The following is a 19,744-nucleotide window of genomic DNA, read 5'->3' on the forward strand; positions in this document are numbered from 1 at the left end:
ATGCCCTGGGGCTTGAGGGAGTCCACAGCTTTCTGGACTTATCCTCTGACTCTCAAGACTCTGCTCCGTCACTTTGAAGTCAACCGGTTAGACAATTGGCTGGACGGGTGAGGAGAGACGTGGGTCCTTCAGGAGTCATTGAACTTATACTTGCTCTGTCCACATACACAGAACCTGTCCCTGCCTCAGACACCTGGTGAGAACCCAGAATATCTCATCTCACCCAACAGGTTTGCAGAAAACATTAGAATATTGTATCAAACTCTGGTTATGCACTTTTGGAGGGAAGGGACTGAGAAGGGGGGGGAAGGGTGAAGGTTGCCTCTGATGTTCATCTTTTTCCTTTCATTTATCTTTGTGAGGGGCCCTGGTGGTGCAGCAGTTAAGCACATGGCTGCTGACCGAAAGGTCAAAGGTTTGAACCTGGGGAGAAAGATAGGCAGTCTACTTCCATAAAGTTTTACAGCCTTGGGAACACTATGGGGTAATTCTCATCTGTCCTATACAGTCTCTATGAGTCAAAATCAACTTGGCAGCAATGGGTTTGGTTCTTGGCTTATCTTTATGAAACTTCCCCTTGTCTTTACTCTCTAAACCCCCATCTCATTCAGTGACTTTTTTTCTCTTTCTGTCTTATCTCCTTGTCTTTCTCTTCATCTCTGTTAGCTCTTTGCCTTTCTGCCTCTGTCTTTTCCAGAATATTTTTAAAATCTCTTTCTCTGTCTGTCTCTGTCTTCAAGGAGTTCATTTCTTTCTCTTCCTCAATCATGGCTCAGGCTGTGTTTTTAGTCTCCCCTCCATTTTATACTCTCCTTCTCTGCTTCCAGTTTTCTGTTTATACCTCTCCAAATCCTATTTTATTTTTTTTCTCTTCAACACTTCTGATTTCTAGACTCATCTCTAAAGGTTGGGGGTTTAAAGCCTGGTTTTTAAAGTCAGGAAGAGCTTGAATTAGAACCTGGCTCTACCACCTCGTGATAAGTAAGCCATGGCACCCATATAAGCCCCATTTTTCCTTACTGATAAAACAAGATAACATCATAACCTATTTCAGAAGTGTGTCATGAGAGTTAAATACAAATAAACTGCATAGGTCAGTGCCTGGCACACAGTAAGAAAGTGCACACCTTTCCCAAACAATCACTAAACAAATTTTAAAAAATGATGCCTTTGAATTACAGTGTTAGTGAAGAATATTGAATATACCATGGACTGCCAAAAGAATGAACAGATCTGCCTTGGAAAAGGTACAGCCAGAATGCTTCTTGGAAGTGAGGATGGTGAGAATTTGTCTTACATACTCTGGACATGTTATCAGGAGGGGTCAGTCCCTGGAGAAGGACATTATGCTTGGTAAAGCAGAGGGTCAGAAACCCTGGTGGTGCAGTGGTTAAGTCCTACAGCTGCTAGCCAAAAGGTCAGCAGTTCAAATCAACCAGGCGCTCCTCAGAAACTCTACAGGGCAGTTCTACTCTGTCCTATAGGGTCAATATGAGTCAGAATTGACTTGATGGCAACGGGGTTTATAGGAAAGCAGAGGGCCAGCGAAAAGAAGACTCTCAATGAAATGGATTCATGCAGTGGTGGCAACAACGTGCTCAAGCATAACGATCACGAGGATGGCCAGGACAAAGCAGTGTTTCGTTCTGTTGTGCATAGGGTCGCTATGAGTTGGAACCAACTCGCACCTAACAACATTATTCTGTGTGTGACTCCCTCCAGGCTAATTTTCTTCCTGGGTTACAGAGTGCTAACTATGAGGTAGCCACTATTTAAATGCTTTAGTGATATTAACACCTTTAACCTCACAACAACCCTGAGAGGTTAAATAACTGGCTCAAGGTCACACATGTAGTAAATACTGGAGTCTAGATGCAAAGAGTGATTCTAGAATCCATTCTCTCCCTTGGCTACTTTTTCTCACTCTCTTTTCCTTCTTCTTCTGCCCTTCCTCTCCCTCACTTTGTGGATAATTTTAATCCCTGGAGGAACTGCCACAATTTCCTTCACGTCTTTGCCTTCTCCTTTTAGCTCTCCATGCTTGAACAAGGGTACCACCTGGAGTTGGAGGGGAGTCTTAGACCTCTACCCAGTTAAGGAGAAGAAAAAGCTGGAGAACCCATCTGGGGGTAAGGAGAAGGAATGAGACAATCAGACCTTCAGAAACAGGACCACATGCTGGGATAAGGGCTGTGTCCCTGGGGCACAAGCCCACCTAGAATGAACACATGGATTAACTGGAATGAAGACATAAAATCCCCAACCACCATAGTCTACGCCACATAACTTGCAAGGATCATTCCCCAGAGTGAGACTGGAGAACAATCTTGGGCTGCACCCACTGCTCCTTTCAGACAATGCGTTTCCTCTCAACACGTGCCCTGTGCTCCCACCCTGCTGACAGTTTTCTCCTTGCTCACTTCTGAAGCTGGGACCTTTGCCATCATCCAGGGAGTCCTCATCCAGCACACTGTCTTCCCCTCGGTGGTACAGGGCATCCCCACTGCCTTGCCTCTTCACAGACTGGATTTCCCACCCAGCCAAGAAAGCAGGCAGCTAAAAGGAAGGAGGGGCTACCTGAGGGAAGAGTTTGGATGGACCTTGCTCTGGGTTACTCAAGGTAAAACCCAGTTCAGAACCAAAGCAACCGGAAATTGAGGACAGACAGAAAAAGAGTTCAACAAATCTGATTTTTTTTTAACTTCTCATTTTTTTCCTGATTCTTGTAATAATAATAATAAGTAAATGTAACAGATACAGATAATGGAGAAAGTAATGTTCAATGGAATTTCAGTCCCTTCACATAACCCTTACTAACAGTTTGCTTATCTCTCTCTCTCTTTTTTTCTTTATGGTCTTTTTACTTACAATTATACTTCATTTTCTTGTTTTTTAAAGAAGAGTTCCAATGGAGTCTTCCCATATCAGTACCTATTATCTCATCCACCTGTCATTCATCCATATGTCCATTCATGAAGCAACTTTCTAAACTTTGCTCCAGACCCAGTGCTTGGGTCTGGGGATATAACAGTAAGCGAATACTACAGACAAGATTTCTGACATCAAGGTGCTTGCATGAGCTTGAAGAAGATACCAAAACCAAACACCCATTGCCATTGAGTTGGTTCTGACTCATAGCGACCATATAAGACAGAGTAGAACTGCCCCATAGGGTTTCCAAGGAGCAGCTGGTGGATTCAAACTGCTGACCTTTTTTGGTTAGCAGCCAAGCTCTTTAACCACTATGCCACCAGAGCCCCTGAACAAACTAAGGAAACATGAATACATTTATTATATTTTAAAGTAGATTTTCTGATTTAATTTTTATTGTTATAAGGTAATTCATATAATAAATGTGTTAGAATTTATTTACCTATTCTATTGTTAGGTATTTAAATAAATACGATAAAGAATAGTTATCTTTTCACAGCATGTTTTGATTCTTTTTACTGGATCTTCTTAGAATAAATTTCTAAATGCAAATAATAGGTCAAAGTTTATATGAACTTTTAAAATTTAAAAGTTTTAATGATTGTCACCTAAAATTATTTCCAAAAGATCAAAATATTTTCACAAAAAGAGAAAAAGGAAGAGGAAAGCTGATTTAATTCCTGGATTCAATGATATTTCCTTTTAATTACCTTTTCATGCACTTACTGGCCAAGCAAATTGCTAGATTCCAAATTCCTTACGGGCAGAGACCTTGTCATCCTCATTGCCACTGTGTCCCCAGCACTCAGCACACACCACACAACACAGGGTATGTTCAGCTGAATTTTTAGGTACTGAGTAGACCCATTTCTGGGAGACTAGACTCAAGTGAACCAAGCTTGAGAGGCTGAGGATGTAAATGGAAGTCAATTTATTCATTTCACCATTTAATGCTTGCCATGCCCAGGTCGTCTGGCAGCTCCTGGGCAATGGAGTGTGTGTTTGGAAGTTGGAGAGCGGGCTGGCCAGGGAACTGTCAAGGATAGATTCAGGGAGATCAGTGAGGAAGCTGTTAGAGTCACCCAGGAATGAGATGGTGACTTGAATCAGGGTGGGTGGTCAATGAGGATCAAAAGAAGCTGACAAATTCAGCTTATTTTTTAAAGATAAGGTATATAGGATTTACTGAGTTGGATGGGGGAGGAGTAAAACAAGGAAAAGAATTAAGGATGACCTATAGGATTTTTTGGGGGGGGGCGGGTAGGTATTATAGTAAATATGTATGTAACAAGACCTGTAGTTTTTATCTTCAGCAGCAAGGAGGATGCTGGTTCTACAGTAAACATTTGAAATTCTGTAACTACTTCTCTATTTATTTTCTATCTCTCCCATTAGACTGTTAATTCCATGAGGAAATGCGCTGGTTTAATTGTTCCCCAACATTCAGTGCTGGGCCTGGCACTTTGCAGGAGCTCTGGGAGAAGTTTGATGAAAGAAGACAGAGAAGGTGGTGTCTTAGCAGGGTAGGTATTTCAGACAGGCCTAAGAAGGGATTGTGAATATGGACATGACTGGACTAAAGATTTATCCAAATAAATGGCCTTGATACTGAAGAAACACTGAGAAAAACCAAGGCTGTGATTTACAGCACCAGGCAAATGGCAACTGAATATTTGCATAGACCAGCTATCAGCAAACTGCAGCCCTTGGGCCAAATCCCACCCAGTCCCCTGCCTGGTTTTGTAAATAGTTTCTTTGGCACACTCATTTGTTTACTTACTGTCTATGGCTGCTTTGAGGAGCCCTGGTGGTACAGTGGTTAAAAGGCTCAGCTGCTAACCTAAAGTTCCGCCGTTCGAACCCACCATTTGTACTACAATGGTAGAGTTGAGTAGTTGTAACAGAGACCATATGGCCAACAAAGACAAAACAATTTACTATCTGGCCCTTTACAGAAAAAAGTCAGCTGACCCCTTGCATAGACCCCTGGCATATCCATGCTAGTAAGGAAATCTTTGCGGCGTTACAACAAGAGGGCTTAATGACGCATTACGCTTCCAGTTCTTTCCTTTAAAATACTGACCAATGATTTTGAAATTTGAGGAAGACAGCAGTATAGCACGATAGTTAAAAAGTAGAAAATGTATTTCAGTCTTGTTCCACTGTATTGTTAAGTATGGTTACTGGGAACTTATTTCTCCCCTTGTAAAGCGAATATCATACTGATGCCAGTCTCCTAAGATTATGGCGTATTTTGTGAAAATGACGTATGCAAAGAGACAGACCAGCACATCGTAACTGCTTAATAAGTATTAGTTATCACGAGTAGATAAATTTCATCACGAGTAGATAAATGTAGTAGGCGAGAAGATGACTGCCATACATGAACTTGCCATTCGTGAATTTTTCTTCCACTGAGTGCATACAGGATCCTCATTTGAAAGAGCAAATAATAATAATAATTGTCTTAGTTTGTATTTTCCTGATTTCTAGTAAGATTTGCGTATTTTTGTATTATTATTGCTACTTTTGTTTTGCAATGTGAATTGCCTATCATAGCCTTTGTCTAATTTTCTACTGGCTGGCTTGCTTTTTTTATTTTGTTTTGTTGTTTATGTTTTAGGGTTTGTTTATACCATCTGAAGAGTAATCATTTGCCTTACGTGAATTTTTTCAAACAGATTCTCCTAGTCTCTTGTTTGCTTTTAACTTTGGTTATGGTGTCTTCTGTACTACAGAAGCTTTGATTCTGAGGTACTATATTCATTATATCAACATTTACCTTAATGCTCTTTAAACTGTCTATATGTTTTGTGAAGGGGGGGAACACAAGAATTTGAATAAGAGTTTGAGGGAGACATTTTGAAAAAAGCTTCAGAGGGTGATTAAGAAATATTGAGGAACTAACAAAATTGAGATATTGAGAGAAATACCAAATGATATAGAAGTGCCAAGAAAAAGAGGGAGCATGTGCAAGACAGAGAAAGGAAATTGGCTAGGCAGAATGAGTAAAGAGATAACGAAAGAGAGAGATTAAGAAAGATTGACAAAGATGAACAGATATTGAGGTTGATTTTGAGAAAAATGTTAACAGAAATAGATATTTGAGAGACTGAAACACTGTCAGAGATTGAGAGTGCGTGAGAGAGAAATTGAGAAAATATTGAGTCAGTAGGACTGAGGGAAACTGAATTTTGAAAAGGATTCAGGGAGAGAGAGAAGCAATGGGATGGGGGAGGAGTGGGAGGGCGGAGAGGGATAGGAAAAGAAGCGTGCAAGAGATTAACAGGAATGACAGAAACTGGTAGACATAGATAACAGAGAGACATTAAGAGAGAGAGGAGATACTGAGAAAGAATAAGAGAGACTTTGAGAGAGGTGTTGAAGTAAATTGTGAAATTTTTTGCACTGTATTCTTTGTTTCAGAAACCCTGGTGGGATAGTGGTTAGGTGCTACGGCTGCTAAGCAAAGGGTCGGCAGTTCAAAGCCGCCAGGTGCTCCTTGGAAACTTTATGGGGCAGTTCTACTCTGTCCTGTAGGGTCGCTATGAGTTGGAATCGACTCAACGGCACTGGGTTTGGTTTTTTTTTTTTTAAATTCTCTCTTTCTGGAGAGCTTGTCAATCATTATTCCATTTCCTGGGTTGATCCTTTAATGCCTAAATCTTTTCTTTCCTGTTGTCTATAGCTTTATATTGGGTACATTTTTATTCTTATCACGTAGTGAATTTGTCTTCTTTCTTTGGTAGGATGCAGATGTGAACTCCAGTCTTTAGTTTCTAAGTTATGTACCCTCTAGGCTTGGTGGCCAAGGTCAGAGCTCCCTCCCCAGTCCAGAGACATGAGTCCAGCAAGCTGATGCAAGCTGAAGTAGTTGCCTTTTTTTTTTTGAAGCTCAAGTTGAGTCTATTATAATTATAATTAACCCCCCACCCCTGCAGTACCAGAATAGTGCTTGTCAACAGAACCCCCTCAATAAATATGTGATGAATGAATGAATAAACATATAGAGGAATGAGTAATATTTCAGTCAGTTTGAGAATGGTAGTGTTAGGGTAGGCAAAACACCACAAAGAAACCAGAATTAAAGGGCAACAAAACACATCAGAGTGATTTTTAAAAAATTATGTCCATATCTATATATCAGACTTCTGGCATTATGACTAAACTAGTCACAGAAAGTTACAGAGATGATAGCAGTTCAGAAATATGAAGAATAGAATGAGAAGATCTAATATGAACCTAATATAAACTCCAAAAGAGAAAATGGAAGAAAGACAAGATTCAAAGAGATAATGACTCCAAAATGTCCATAATTGAAGAAATTTTAGAGTGCTTAGCTTGAAGACATAAAGTGAGACATGTACAGGATAAATAAAAACAAACCTTACCCAGATGCTTTGAGGTAAAAATATAGACTATGAACAAAGCACAGATCTTTTAAAAGCAACTGGAGAGTAGAGAAGGATTACCTACAAAGGAGTAAAAGCTTGGCTATTGGCAGACGTATCAAATAAACAAGTTTCATACTCACCTAAACTATTATGCAGGAGTGACAATGTAATAAAGATGTTTCCAGGCAAAGAGAGTTTGGAAATGTTCGCAATTAAAAGACTATCACTAAAAGAACTGCTAACGGTCCTACTTCAGAAAGAATGAAACTGAACCTAGAGAGGAAAAGGAGGATGAAAGAAGCAATGATAAGCAAAGAGCTTCATAAACATGGTTAAATCTAAATAAATATCTATGACCAAAAAAATAGTAACGACTGCTTTTAGGACATAAAAGCAAGTCTGATCTAAAACAGTAGGCAAGAATAACACAGGAGACCAAAGGCAGGGAATTCGTTAACAAGCCAAAGAGGTTTTTATTGTTTGGGAGAAATACAAAGAAACTGATTAAATTTTTAAATGTTTAAATCAAGTACCTACGTTACAAAATTAATGGTGATCTTAAATCTTGCATATAATTTACACGCCATCGTGAGAGAGAAGGAATGAAGTGCAACCATTCCAACAGACAGCAGGAAAAGTGGGGGGAAAAAAAAAGCAAAGGTGGTCCAAAATAAGACCAAATAGATGACTAGTCATTATCCTATTAAACATAAATGGATTAAATCCATATGTTAAAATTCTCAAATCCATTTGCTGTTTTCAAGAGACACACCCAAAACTTGAAACAACACAAAGCGTAAAAGTAAAAAGTGGTCACGTCAAAAGAACTCAGGAGTCCGCTTGAAGGATTTATGGAATGAATGAATGGATGGATGAAGAGTTCAGCTGGACTCAATTTATCAGGGTGTGTCTGGGCGGAGCAGGAGCCTGATTGTGTTAAAGACTGCATTTAAATGTGCAGTCTTCTCACCATCAGGACACACTGAAAAAACCGCATTTCCAGAGAGAGAGACATCAAGCAGGACTGAAAATAAGCACTCCAAAGGAATCCACAGGTAAGCAGGGAGAAGGAGAGGGGGAGAAGCAAGAACTGCGGGTCCGGAATGTGCAGTTTAAAACCCGTTGAAAGACCATACCTGTTGCAGTCAAGTTGATTCCAACTCATAGCAACCCTTTGACTAGAACTGCCCCACAGGGTTTCCAAGGCTGTGGTTAAGCGCTCGGCTGCTAACCTGTTAACCAAAAGGCCAGCAGCTGGAAAACACCAGCTGCTCCTTGGAAACCCTATGGGGCAGTTCTGCTCTGTCCTATAGGGTCGCTATGAGGCAAAACCGACTTCTCCATAATGGATAATCTTTATGGAAGTGAACTACCACTTTCTCCAGCAGAATGTCTGGTAGGTTAGACCGCCAACCTTTGGTTTGCAGCCCAGCGCTTTAACCACAGGACCACCAGGGCTCCATGTGAGGTCTGGGGGGTCAAAAAATCAAAGGAGCAAGACTAAAGGATGCAAATCACACTGGAGGGAGATGATAGAGAGAGGGTTGTGTATTGAAGACAAGAGAGGTCTGGAGATCTGAAAGCCTCAGGAAAGGCAGGGGTTTACTGAGACTCCTGTCACTGAGGTTGGCGGCTGCTCTGCCGGTCTCCCACATTTTTCCAACCTGTGCCAGCCTGGTCTTTGCAAATCCTCACTAGAATATGAGTTCCACTACACAGCAGTTTTTGTGTTTTATTCATTGCGGACCTATATACCAGTAAAACCAGTTGCCATGGAGTTGATTCCCATTCATGGAGACTCCATGTGTGTCAGAGTAGGACTGTGCTCTGTAGGGTTTTCAGCGTGATTTTTCAGAAGTAGATTGCCATGTCTTTTTTCTGAGGGACCTCTGGGCGGACTGTAACCGCCAACCTTTTGGTTAGCAGCCGAGGGCATTATGGTTTGCATCACCGAGGGACTCCGAGGACCTAGATAAGTGCCCAACATTAGGGAGGCAAGCAATAAATAAGACGCAGTGCCCCTGCTGGTAATTCTGTTCTTGGCTCTCCATAGCCTTGAGCAGGAAAAAGACTCGTCCAGTTGAATTGTTTGCTTCTTTGTTTGTTTTGTTTTGTTTGTTTAATATGCTAGACTCTCAATGCCCACTTTCTCAGGAAGGGCATGAGAGTCTAGCATATCAAAAAAAAAAAAAAAGAAAAGAAAAACAAAAACCACACACACACACAAGCAAACAACTAATTCAACGGGAGTTATTCAACTGGACTTAATTAATTCAACTGGCTTAGATTGTATATTTAGGAACTAGTAAGACGTGATTCATTTCCACTTATATTAGTCTCTAGCTGCCCAAGCTTAAGACCTTACATCTCTTCTCATGTAAGAGATTGATAACAATGGTACTTTAGCCCATGTGTTTGTTCAGAGGATCAAATGAATCATATATGAAGCACTTAAATGTCTAACACATGAAACGGATTTCCAAAGGCTAGTTTATATATTATTATTATATGGTATTATTATATTAATATTGTATGTTACTGCATCATTTTATTATTACATTTACTGTGAGGATTGTATTGAAAAGCAGATGCTTGTTGTTGTTGTTGTTAGGTGCCGTCAAGTTGGTTCTGACTCATAGCGACCCTATGCACAACAGAATGAAACAGTGCCTGGTCCTGTACCATCCTTAAAATCGTTATGTTTGAGCTCACTGTTGCAGCCACTGTGTCAATCCACCTCATTGAGGGTCTTCCTGACCCTGTACTTTGCCAAGCACGATGTCCTTCTCCAGGGACTGATCCCTCCTGACAACAGGTCCAAAGTATGTAAGATGTAGTCTCACCATCCTTGCTTCCAAGGAGGATTCTGGTTGTACTTCTTCTAAGACAGATTTGTTCGTTCTTTGGCAGTCCATGGTGTATTCAATATTCTTCGCCAACACCACAATTCAAAGGCGTCAGTTCTTCTTCGGTCTTCCTTATTCATTGGCCAACTTTCACATGCATATGACATCAGCAATGATATCCCTGGGTCTACGTCCTCTTCTGAATCCAGCTTTAATTTCTGGCGGTTCCATGTCCATGTACTTCTGCAACTGTTTTTGAATGATCTTCAGCAAAATTTTACTTGCGTGTGATATAAATGATATTGTTCAATAACTGAGGCTGAGGGAGGTAAAAAGGGCTGCCGAGGTGGCACAAAGTGTTTGCTCAGGACTTCTAACTTAAAAGTTGGTGGTTCGAAACCGCCCAGCAGCACTGCAGAGGAAAGGCCTGTCCATCTGCTTCTGTAAAGAGTACAGCTAAGAAAATCCTATGGAGCAGTCCTACTCTGTATCCATGGGGTCACCATGAGTCAAGATCAACTTGAAGGCAAGGGTTTTTGTTTGTTTGTTTGGAGGGGGTAAAATCGCTCATTCGTTTTGTTTTGCTTTATTGTATTGATTTGCGGAGATACTATGCAAGTGAGCTGGGATTCAAACCCAGTGGCCTTGAATACATTGCTTCCCAGTGAATGAAAGGCTTCATCAGTATTCACTCCCCTGTCCTATTCCACAGATCTGCCAATGCAGCTTCTGGTAACCAGGTGAGCAGAGGAGCCCCTGGGTATCCCCGCCCCCACTCTTTTACCCAGATGGGTGATCCCAGCATGAACATGATACCACAAGACTGAGTGGATCACAGTGAGTACAACACCTTCTGCCTTCTCTCCAGCCTGACCCCCCCATCACCTCGGGGTACCCCACCCTCCTCCTCTAAGAGGGCCAGGTACAATGCTCAAATAAATGCCAAATGCCTCTGGCTGAGGCTAAATCCCACTTTCCAGGATGGATTAACTGATAACACAAAAACTAAGGTGTATTTGTCCTCCTCCTCCAAGAAGCTGATGTCAGGATGGGATTACACCTGCAAGAATTTCTATTAGGGAAAACACCTGTGGGAGAAAAACTGGAGGCGGTCAAGGGAGGCAGTGGGAGCTATCAGGTCATGACACAAGCGTGACCCCTAGTGATGGGGATGGGGACGTGAGGTTGGGTAATAGGATCCTAGACTATCATGCAGTCTAAATTGTGCAAGGCCGCTGATAAAATCTGAGTAAGCTTTGTGGATTGTAGCAATGTCATTTTCCAGGTTTTAATAGTATAAACGGTTATGCAAGATGTTACCATTGGACAATGTTGGGTGAAGGGTGCATAGGACCTCTGTACATTTTTTTTTTTGCCACCTCCTGTGTATCTAATTATTTCAAAATAATAAGTAAAAACAAAAAGCCACTAGGCAATGTGGTAATTTTTGCTTTCAATATTCATGTATATTTTAAATAACCTAAGAAGAGAGCACTAGTCCATCACATTAAACAGATATTTGCCATTTCTGTGGCTCTTCCTTCATTTCTAAAGTTTCCCTTTTCCCTCTTGTATCATCTCCCTTTAGCCTAAATGACTTCTTTTAGCAGTTCTATATAACAGGACTACTCGCCATGGGTTCTCATAGTTTTCCTTCATCTGAGATGGTCTTCATTTCACCTTCACTCTTCAAGGATATTTTTCCTGTATAGAATCCTGGGTCAACATTTCTTTTCTTCCAGCACTTTGAAGATTTTGTTCCACTGTCTGTCCTCATAGGTTTCTGATGAGAAATCTGTGGCCAACTGATCTAGTCTAATTGTCTTAAGTTTTCGTCTTTTCAGGTATAGATTGTGCTTCAACAATCTCATTAAAGAGATATTTTAGGTTACAAAGATATTCACTCACAATTTCTTTTAATATTTCCAAAGTTTCATTTTTGACAAATACATCTGGAGTATTTCTCTGGTAGAAAATACAGATTATTTTTTAGCTCAGATAGAGGCTCAGGGAGTTAACCTCACTATTCTGAGGTTACATGGCAAACAAAGGCTCCTTGAAACATTCCTTTCCAGTGAATGAATACCCAGCAGTGTTCCCTCTCTTACACAGGCCTTTCATCCCAAATTTCAGAAGCCCTTGTGAACAGAATAGCCCCAGAAAATTTCAAGCCATACCCTTTTGTCAACATGGATGATTTCAACATGAACTTAATACCACAGAATCAAGCTGATCCCAGTGAGTATAACTCTCATTTGCCCTCTCTTCCTACTATTGCCCCTTCTCATGGGGCCCTATAATTGCATTTTGTATTTAAGCAACTATTGATCATTGTATCTTATATTCCAAAATCTATTTTAAAAACCATTTACAACATAAAATGGGAAGTTATAAAGTCCAAATCAACAACAAGTGCCTTTGGCCCATGGTTGTTCTAAATTATGATAGATTGAAAATGCAAAAAACAGAGTAAGTGAGGATGTTTTCCTAGGAGAGAGCAACCGAAGCATAACCAAAAAACCCAAAACCAAACCTTTTGCCATCAAGTCAATGCCGACTCATAGTGACCCTATAGGATACAGTAGAACTGCCCCATAAGGTTCCCAAGGAGCGGCTGGTGGATTCGAACTGCCGACATTTTGGTTAGCAGCTAAATGCTAAACCACTGAGCCACAAGGGCTCCCAACTGAAGAATAGGAAAATAGAAATAGAGAAGTTCCTTTTCCCAGGCGGAAATATCATGGCCCAGAGTAAATGGGAAAAAAAGAGCCTCATTAAAATTATTTTCAATTCTTAAAATTATAAATGCATGTTGCTTAACAATACACAAGAAATATATGATAACATCTTGTTAAGATACCAAAACCAAACCAAACCCAGCGCCGTTGAGTCGATTCCAACTCATAGCCACCCCGTAGGACAGAGTAGAACTGCCCCACAGAGTTTCCAAGGAGCGCCTGGTGGATTCAAACTGCCAGCCCTTTGGTTAGCAGCCGTAGCACTTAACCACTAGGCCACCAGTGTTCCCCTTGTTAAGATAAAAAAAAAAAAAATGGCAACCTTTAATTCCTCTTCCCTTCTCACTTCTGAGAATAACTTGAAACTTGAAATATTTTTCTAGCTGTATTAGTAAGTGTATAAATGTACATAGAGTAATCATGTATAAATACACACAGATTTTTACATAAGTTGAACCTTACTGAATTAGTCTGTAATGTGTGTTTTTTTTTAAATTTAACACTATCTTGAATCTTTTTTTTTTTTTTTAATCTAGACATAGATTTTTCTGTTTATACATTAATGTCTACCTTTTAGAAAATATATGACTGTTCCAGGCTATGAATGTATGAAAGGTTGTTTCACCAGTCTCTTATCGATAAATCCAAAAACCAAACTCATTGCCTTCCAGTCAATTCCAACTCATAGCAACCCTATGAGTCTCCTGTTGATGAATGTTTTAAATTCCTAGTAGTAAATCTTCTGGGCTAAGTGGCATATTAAAGTATATTAAAAATGAAAGATTCTATCAAATTCCTCTCCAAAATCTTGCACCAGTTTACATTCCCACTAATAACTGATTATGGTATACATTCCACCACACTATCCACACCAAAACCAAAAAGCAAACCCATTGCCGTCAAGCCAATTCCCATCTATAGCGACCCTATAGGACAGAGTTGAACTACCGACCTTTTGGTTAGCAGCTGCATGACATAACCACTGCTCCACCAGGCCTCCACATTATCAATAGGACTTGATTTATCAAAAACTTTTGACCAGTGTTTTGGGAGAAAAATTAACTCATTATTGAATTAATTTACTTATTATGAATTATTGGTGAAGTTGAGCATTTTTTGCTATGGTTTTTGAATCATTTTTACTTTCCCTTTTAGATATTACTTTTTCATACCTTTGATCCAGTTTTATGATGAAAGTTAGTTTTGTATAAATTCTTTATAAAATAGGGATATGAATCTTTTCTCTTTCACATATGTTATAATAGCTACTCTGATATAATTTATTTTATCTATTTGAGGTTTTTTCCTCTATTATTTGAATATAAAATTTAAAAACTTTCAGATATTGAATCCATCTGCAATTGCTTTTAAATGCTGTTTGTTTAATTTGTTCTAAATTAATGGGCACTTGTTTTGTTCCTATTGACTAGAAATTTCACCTTTCCATTTATGCTAACATCTTTTTCTATTTTCTGTTCTACTCCAGTGCTAAATTAACTTTTTCTGGCACCGGTACAACAGCGTTTCATGTTACCTATTTACAGTATATATTGTTGGGTGACAGATTCAGCCAGTTCTAATTCTTTAAAAGGACGAAAGGAGGGAGGAAGGAATGAAGGAAGAAAGAAATTTCTCAGATACCTTTAGATAACTTCTCTTCTCAATTTTAGAATCACCTTGTCAAGTTTCATAAAAATTTCTGCTGATACTGATTAGGATTAAATTACATACTTGTTTTGGGAAAAAAACACATTTTTCTAATATTTAGCCATTTATTTTCAATAACACAATATGCTTTCCACTTATTCAGACCATTTATGCCCCTTAGTACAGTTTAGTTCCATTTATGCCCTTTAGTACATTTCAGATAGGCCTTGCATGTTTCATTTAGGTATATTCCTAAACATTCTGTATTTTGAGGTCATTGTGCATATAATCTTTTAAAATGTAATGTTAACATTAAATTGTATATTTATTTTAAGGCAGCAGTTGATTGTTGCATCTTAAGTTTATATTCTTCCAATGTGTTAAACCGTTTTATATAATTTTTCAATATTTTTTAGTGGACTTTTCAGAGTAATGTACATATTTTTTTTTCAAATAATATTTGCTTCCTTATTATACTAGCTAGTTTTCACTCATATTTTGTTGCATTTGCTAGATATACTAGTACCTGTGATGGAGAATGTTTTTACCTTTCATTTACTTTAATAGCAATGCTTTTAATGTTTCTTCATTGAGTATTTATTCTTTTTGAATCAGATCTTTTTTTTTTTTTTTTGGTTAAGAAAATGCCACCTATTCATACATTGCTTAAATCCCTATCAGAAATGAGTGTTGAGTTTTAAAACATTTTCAGTATGATCCTTAAGTATTTTCTCCTACAACTGTTAATATTGGTTGATTGTCTTAATAAAATTTTACTTCCGAAAATACAGAACATGAATATTATAACAAATACCCATTAATATTCACCACCAGAAAAAAAAAACTGTTAGCATATAAATACATTTTCTTATAGCCATTCCTTCCAACTTTATACTGTAAGTAATTCATACAAGAAATACAGAACTTAGTCTCATTTATTGAAAAATAAAATCATAGGGTAAAGCTAGAGTGTGTTATGATCACGCCTATCAATTCCATTCCACCCACTATCTTCTCTGAGCCAGTCACTAAAATAGGTTTGATATAGTTTTTGTAGTCTACCCTTTATATAGTATACATATATAAACTATAGTTTTATGAGTTTGAAAGAAAATTTTATTTCCTATATGACATTGTATAGCAAAATAATAAGAATTAGTAATATGGGTTTTGAAAATTTTGTTTTCTACAAAACCATTTAAATGTTCCATTGATAATATTTTCCCAACTTGCAGTTGATAGGCTGAGAATGTTAATCACTACAAGGTTAGTAGGGTCATAGGCAGGGGGCTATTTATCAGAAATTTGAGCTCTGGTAGCGTAGTGGTTAAGAACTCAACTGCCAACCAAAAGGTTGGCAGTTTCAATCCACCAACCACTCCTTGGAAACCCTATGGGGCAGTTCTACTCTGCCCTGTAGAGTCGCTATGAGTTGGAATCAACTTGACAGCAACAGGTTTGGTTTTTGGTTACGTTAAATATAGCTTAAGTAAACAGACATAATTTTCAGTGATAAATATTCTAAAATAATAAAATGAATACAAGAAAACATTTATGTTGTGCACACTACATGCCACTCATTACTTTTTTTCTTTCTTAAAAATTTTTATTGTGTTTTTGGTGAAAGTCTACACAGCAAATCAGGTTCCCATTTAACAATTTCTATACAATTTGTTCAGGGACATTTGTTGCATTTTTCAGTGTGTCAGCTTTCTTGTTATGTCCATCCCAGTTGCTCTGTTTCCAGTAATCCAGTTGTGCCACTCATTATTGTAGCATTTTGTGTGTAATATTGCATTAAATTAATATATTCACATACATTTACAAAACCTATTATGAAGCAGATACTCTCAGAATTCCCTTTTCAAGCTTGATGAAATTGCAGTTGAGAGTTTAAGTAATTTGCTCAAGATCACAATCCTAGAAAAGTGCAAAATTTACAAGGAATTTTATAAGTAAAATTTCTACTGTTAGTATGTAAGTTCAAAGATTACTGGTTAAAACATTTCCACAATTGCAACTTATATATTATAGACTCATGGAGCATATTTCCTGAACCTTTAACAGGAAATAGGTTTAGGTTTACAGGAGACATAGCATGTATATGTTTACATTTCAGGAAAAAATCTACCCCACATGGATGTGAATTTTCTAGAACGTAATTCGTAGTTATCTATCTCAGCTTCCTAGTGCTGCTGTAACAGAAATACCACAAATGGGTGGCTTTCAAGAACAGAAATTTATTTTCTCACAGCTCTGGAGGCTAAAAGTTCCAATCAGGACCTCAGCCATGCCTATTCCTTCATTGTCAGCAGTTCCAGGGCCCTCCTTGGTTCTTGGGCAATCCTCCCAAGGCACCTGTCTTCCCAAATATGTGCTGTCTTCTCTGTGGAATCCGCTCTTTTCATAACTCAGAAGGATCAGGCTTAGGACACACCCTGCATTGGTATGGCCTCATTAACATAACAAAGAAAACCCTATTTCCAAACAGTATTACATGCACAGGAATAAATATTAGGATTGCAACACATATTTTGGGAGGATGAAATTAATTCAATCCATAATAGGCCAATAAGTGGCATTAGCCTGTAGTTTTGTTTTATAGTGTTTGTTATTCTTGCCTGGTTTTAGTGTCATGATCCTTGAATTCAAATAAGAGAAGACCAAAGAGACCTCCCTCCTTGTAGTGACGTAGGGTACATAACGGGAGGATTAGCAGCATATTTCCTTGAATTCTGAAACTTACCTATGTGTGGTTATTAATCTACTTAGGGACTGCAAGTCTTTTTTTTTTTTTTAAAGCTAATTTTGGTCATTGTGCTTTCTTAGAAAAAAATTCCTTTTCCTTTCCATTGTCATTTTAAGATATATTCTATAATTTTTCAAGCCTCTCCAAATAGGTTTTCCACATATTTTAGTTATATCTCGTTTCTTATGACCCTTTTCCCAGAGGAGCAAACAGAGGCCCAGAGAGTCTGGAAGACAGAGCCTATTTTCCAGATGGGATGGGCTACATTCTTGAATAAATAGGTGAAGAGTGGAAACCCATTTGAAGAACGTCATACTCTGGTACAGATATATGGGGTTTCTTCATGATTCCAGAAGAAATACAGTGTGAATAAGGAGATAAGAAGAAGGAAGCTGCTGCCCACTTTCTCAAATGGTAGAGAAAAAGGGTCTTCTGTTTTCAGTTCAGGGCAAACTGAAACTGAGGGGAGCCAGCTTCCAGGGTAAACAGACTGAGTACAGAGAAAACTGAAGGGTTAATTCATTTCTTGGTAGGCACAGAGTCACAGAAAACTGAGAACATAGAGCGGTCACATAGGGCTCAGCCATTCAGAGTCGAAGGGAGCTCCTGTCTCTGGATCCCAAGCCAGGATGGAGGCAAACCAGGGGATATTCACAGCTGTGGTTTAATTGGGAGGGGCTAGTCTAAGTGTGGAAACCCTGGTGGTGTAGTGGTTAAGTGCTATGGCTGCTAACCAAAGGGTTGGCAGTTGAAATCCACCAGGCGCTCCTTGGAAACTCTATGGGGCAGTTCTACTCTGTCCTATAGGGTTGCTATGAGTCGGAATCGACTGAACGACAATGGGTTTGCTTTTTTTTTAGAGTAAGTGTAACCATCACTAATCCATCTCTCCCCTACAGCAATATGGAGGAAGCATTAGGAACGTACTGTATTCACCCACAAGCAGCATGAAGAGTTGGAGGCTCTGTTTAACCAGACCATGTTCCCAGATAAAAATCTCCGCATGGAACTGGCTTTGAAGTTCAATGTACAGGAGTCAAAAGTGAAGGTCTGATCCCCTGGGGTGTGCTTGGTATCCCATCCCAACCATATTCTTCTATTCTGCCTGGCAATTCCCTCCCTGCCCCAATAATAATGACATTTGTTTACTGAGTTCCTACTGTGTGCTGTTAGTGAACCGGACACACTACATATTTTGACCTTACTATCATCCAGTTTAAAGGATGAGGAGAATGAGGCCCAGAGGCAAAGCGACTTGTAGAGGATCACAAAGACAAGTCATACAACTAGAATTAGAACTCTAGAGGTCTTGTTCTTAACCCTTGGACTGTAGAGCTCAAACACTGGAAGGGCTCTTATGCAGACAGCCTTCTTATGTATTCTTAAGCAAATTCCTGCAGTTTGTTTAGTCACAACTCTACCAACAGACAAATAACTGTCCCCAACCTCTGAGTCAGCTAAGACCCATGACATTTTTGTTGGAGTATTTGTCATAGTAGAGACCTTCTAAAAGAATCCTTGAAAATTCTTCCGTTCAAGTTTCCCACCACCTCCCCGCCACCCCCCACCCCAATCTCTAAACTAGTTTCTCTTCTCCAGAGTTCAGAAACCTTCCTCTGATCTCCAGCACAGCCTCTGAAACACTCTCCTTTTCTTGCTTCTTCATTCTACGGGGTCCCAGTCCTGCTCCTTACTGCCCCTGTTATTGATTCCACTCATGTTTATCTCTGCTTTCTCAGAATACAGAGTTACGGTGTCTTGGAGAGGACATAAAGATTGTAACCTGTTTGTTTTCACCCAGCGTACCTCCTTCCCAATTCCTAGACCACAATCTCTCCTTTCCCCCCACACCTCCAGGTTTGGTTCAGGAACCAGCGATTTAAAATGAAGAAGCAGCAGCAACATCAGCACTCACTGAAGAAACCAAGGCAGATTATTCCAGCCAAGAAGAATGTGTCCACCTTATTGAGGGCATCCACCAGTCCTTATTCTTTTTATCCTGTGGTTTCAGATGGCTATAGCTCCCTTCCACCCCGGCCCTTAGGCACTTTCAACTGGACACAAGACTCTGTCTTTACCTGGAATTCCACAAGTGATGTCCAAATGCAAGATCCACAGTTGGAGAGGCTGGTAGCTTCAGTTCCTGCTTTATACTCTGATGTTTATGACATAACGCAAATCATGGAACTGTATAGTTTTCCTGACAAGGATGTGGCATCCAGCTCTTCCTTCAGCTGTCTGTATCAGTATCTCTCACCCACAAGGCCCCAGCTGGAAAGATGGGGTCCTGCTCTCAGCATGTTTGCTGATCCAGCAGTAGGTCTATCTCCTGGGGAAACCTGGTCCAATATGACAAATGGAGGCTTTGTAGCTGACAGTCTGAGAGACAGTCTGGAATTCCAGAAGCCCTCTAGTATGGTGCATTCTAGATTTCAGTGA

General features: G+C 39.4%; 1 protein-coding gene across 1 annotated transcript; it reads left to right on the forward strand.

The window, feature by feature from the left end:
* Window positions 1-19,744, forward strand: ARGFX (arginine-fifty homeobox). The gene is given in 6 exon segments (XM_049852890.1): window positions 1-107; window positions 2,032-2,129; window positions 2,429-2,620; window positions 12,284-12,409; window positions 18,205-18,353; window positions 19,163-19,744. Coding segments are annotated over 6 exon segments (1,254 nt in total).

Source organism: Elephas maximus, chromosome 1 (assembly GCF_024166365.1).
Source record: "Elephas maximus indicus isolate mEleMax1 chromosome 1, mEleMax1 primary haplotype, whole genome shotgun sequence".
Classification (NCBI taxonomy): Eukaryota; Metazoa; Chordata; class Mammalia; order Proboscidea; family Elephantidae; genus Elephas; species Elephas maximus.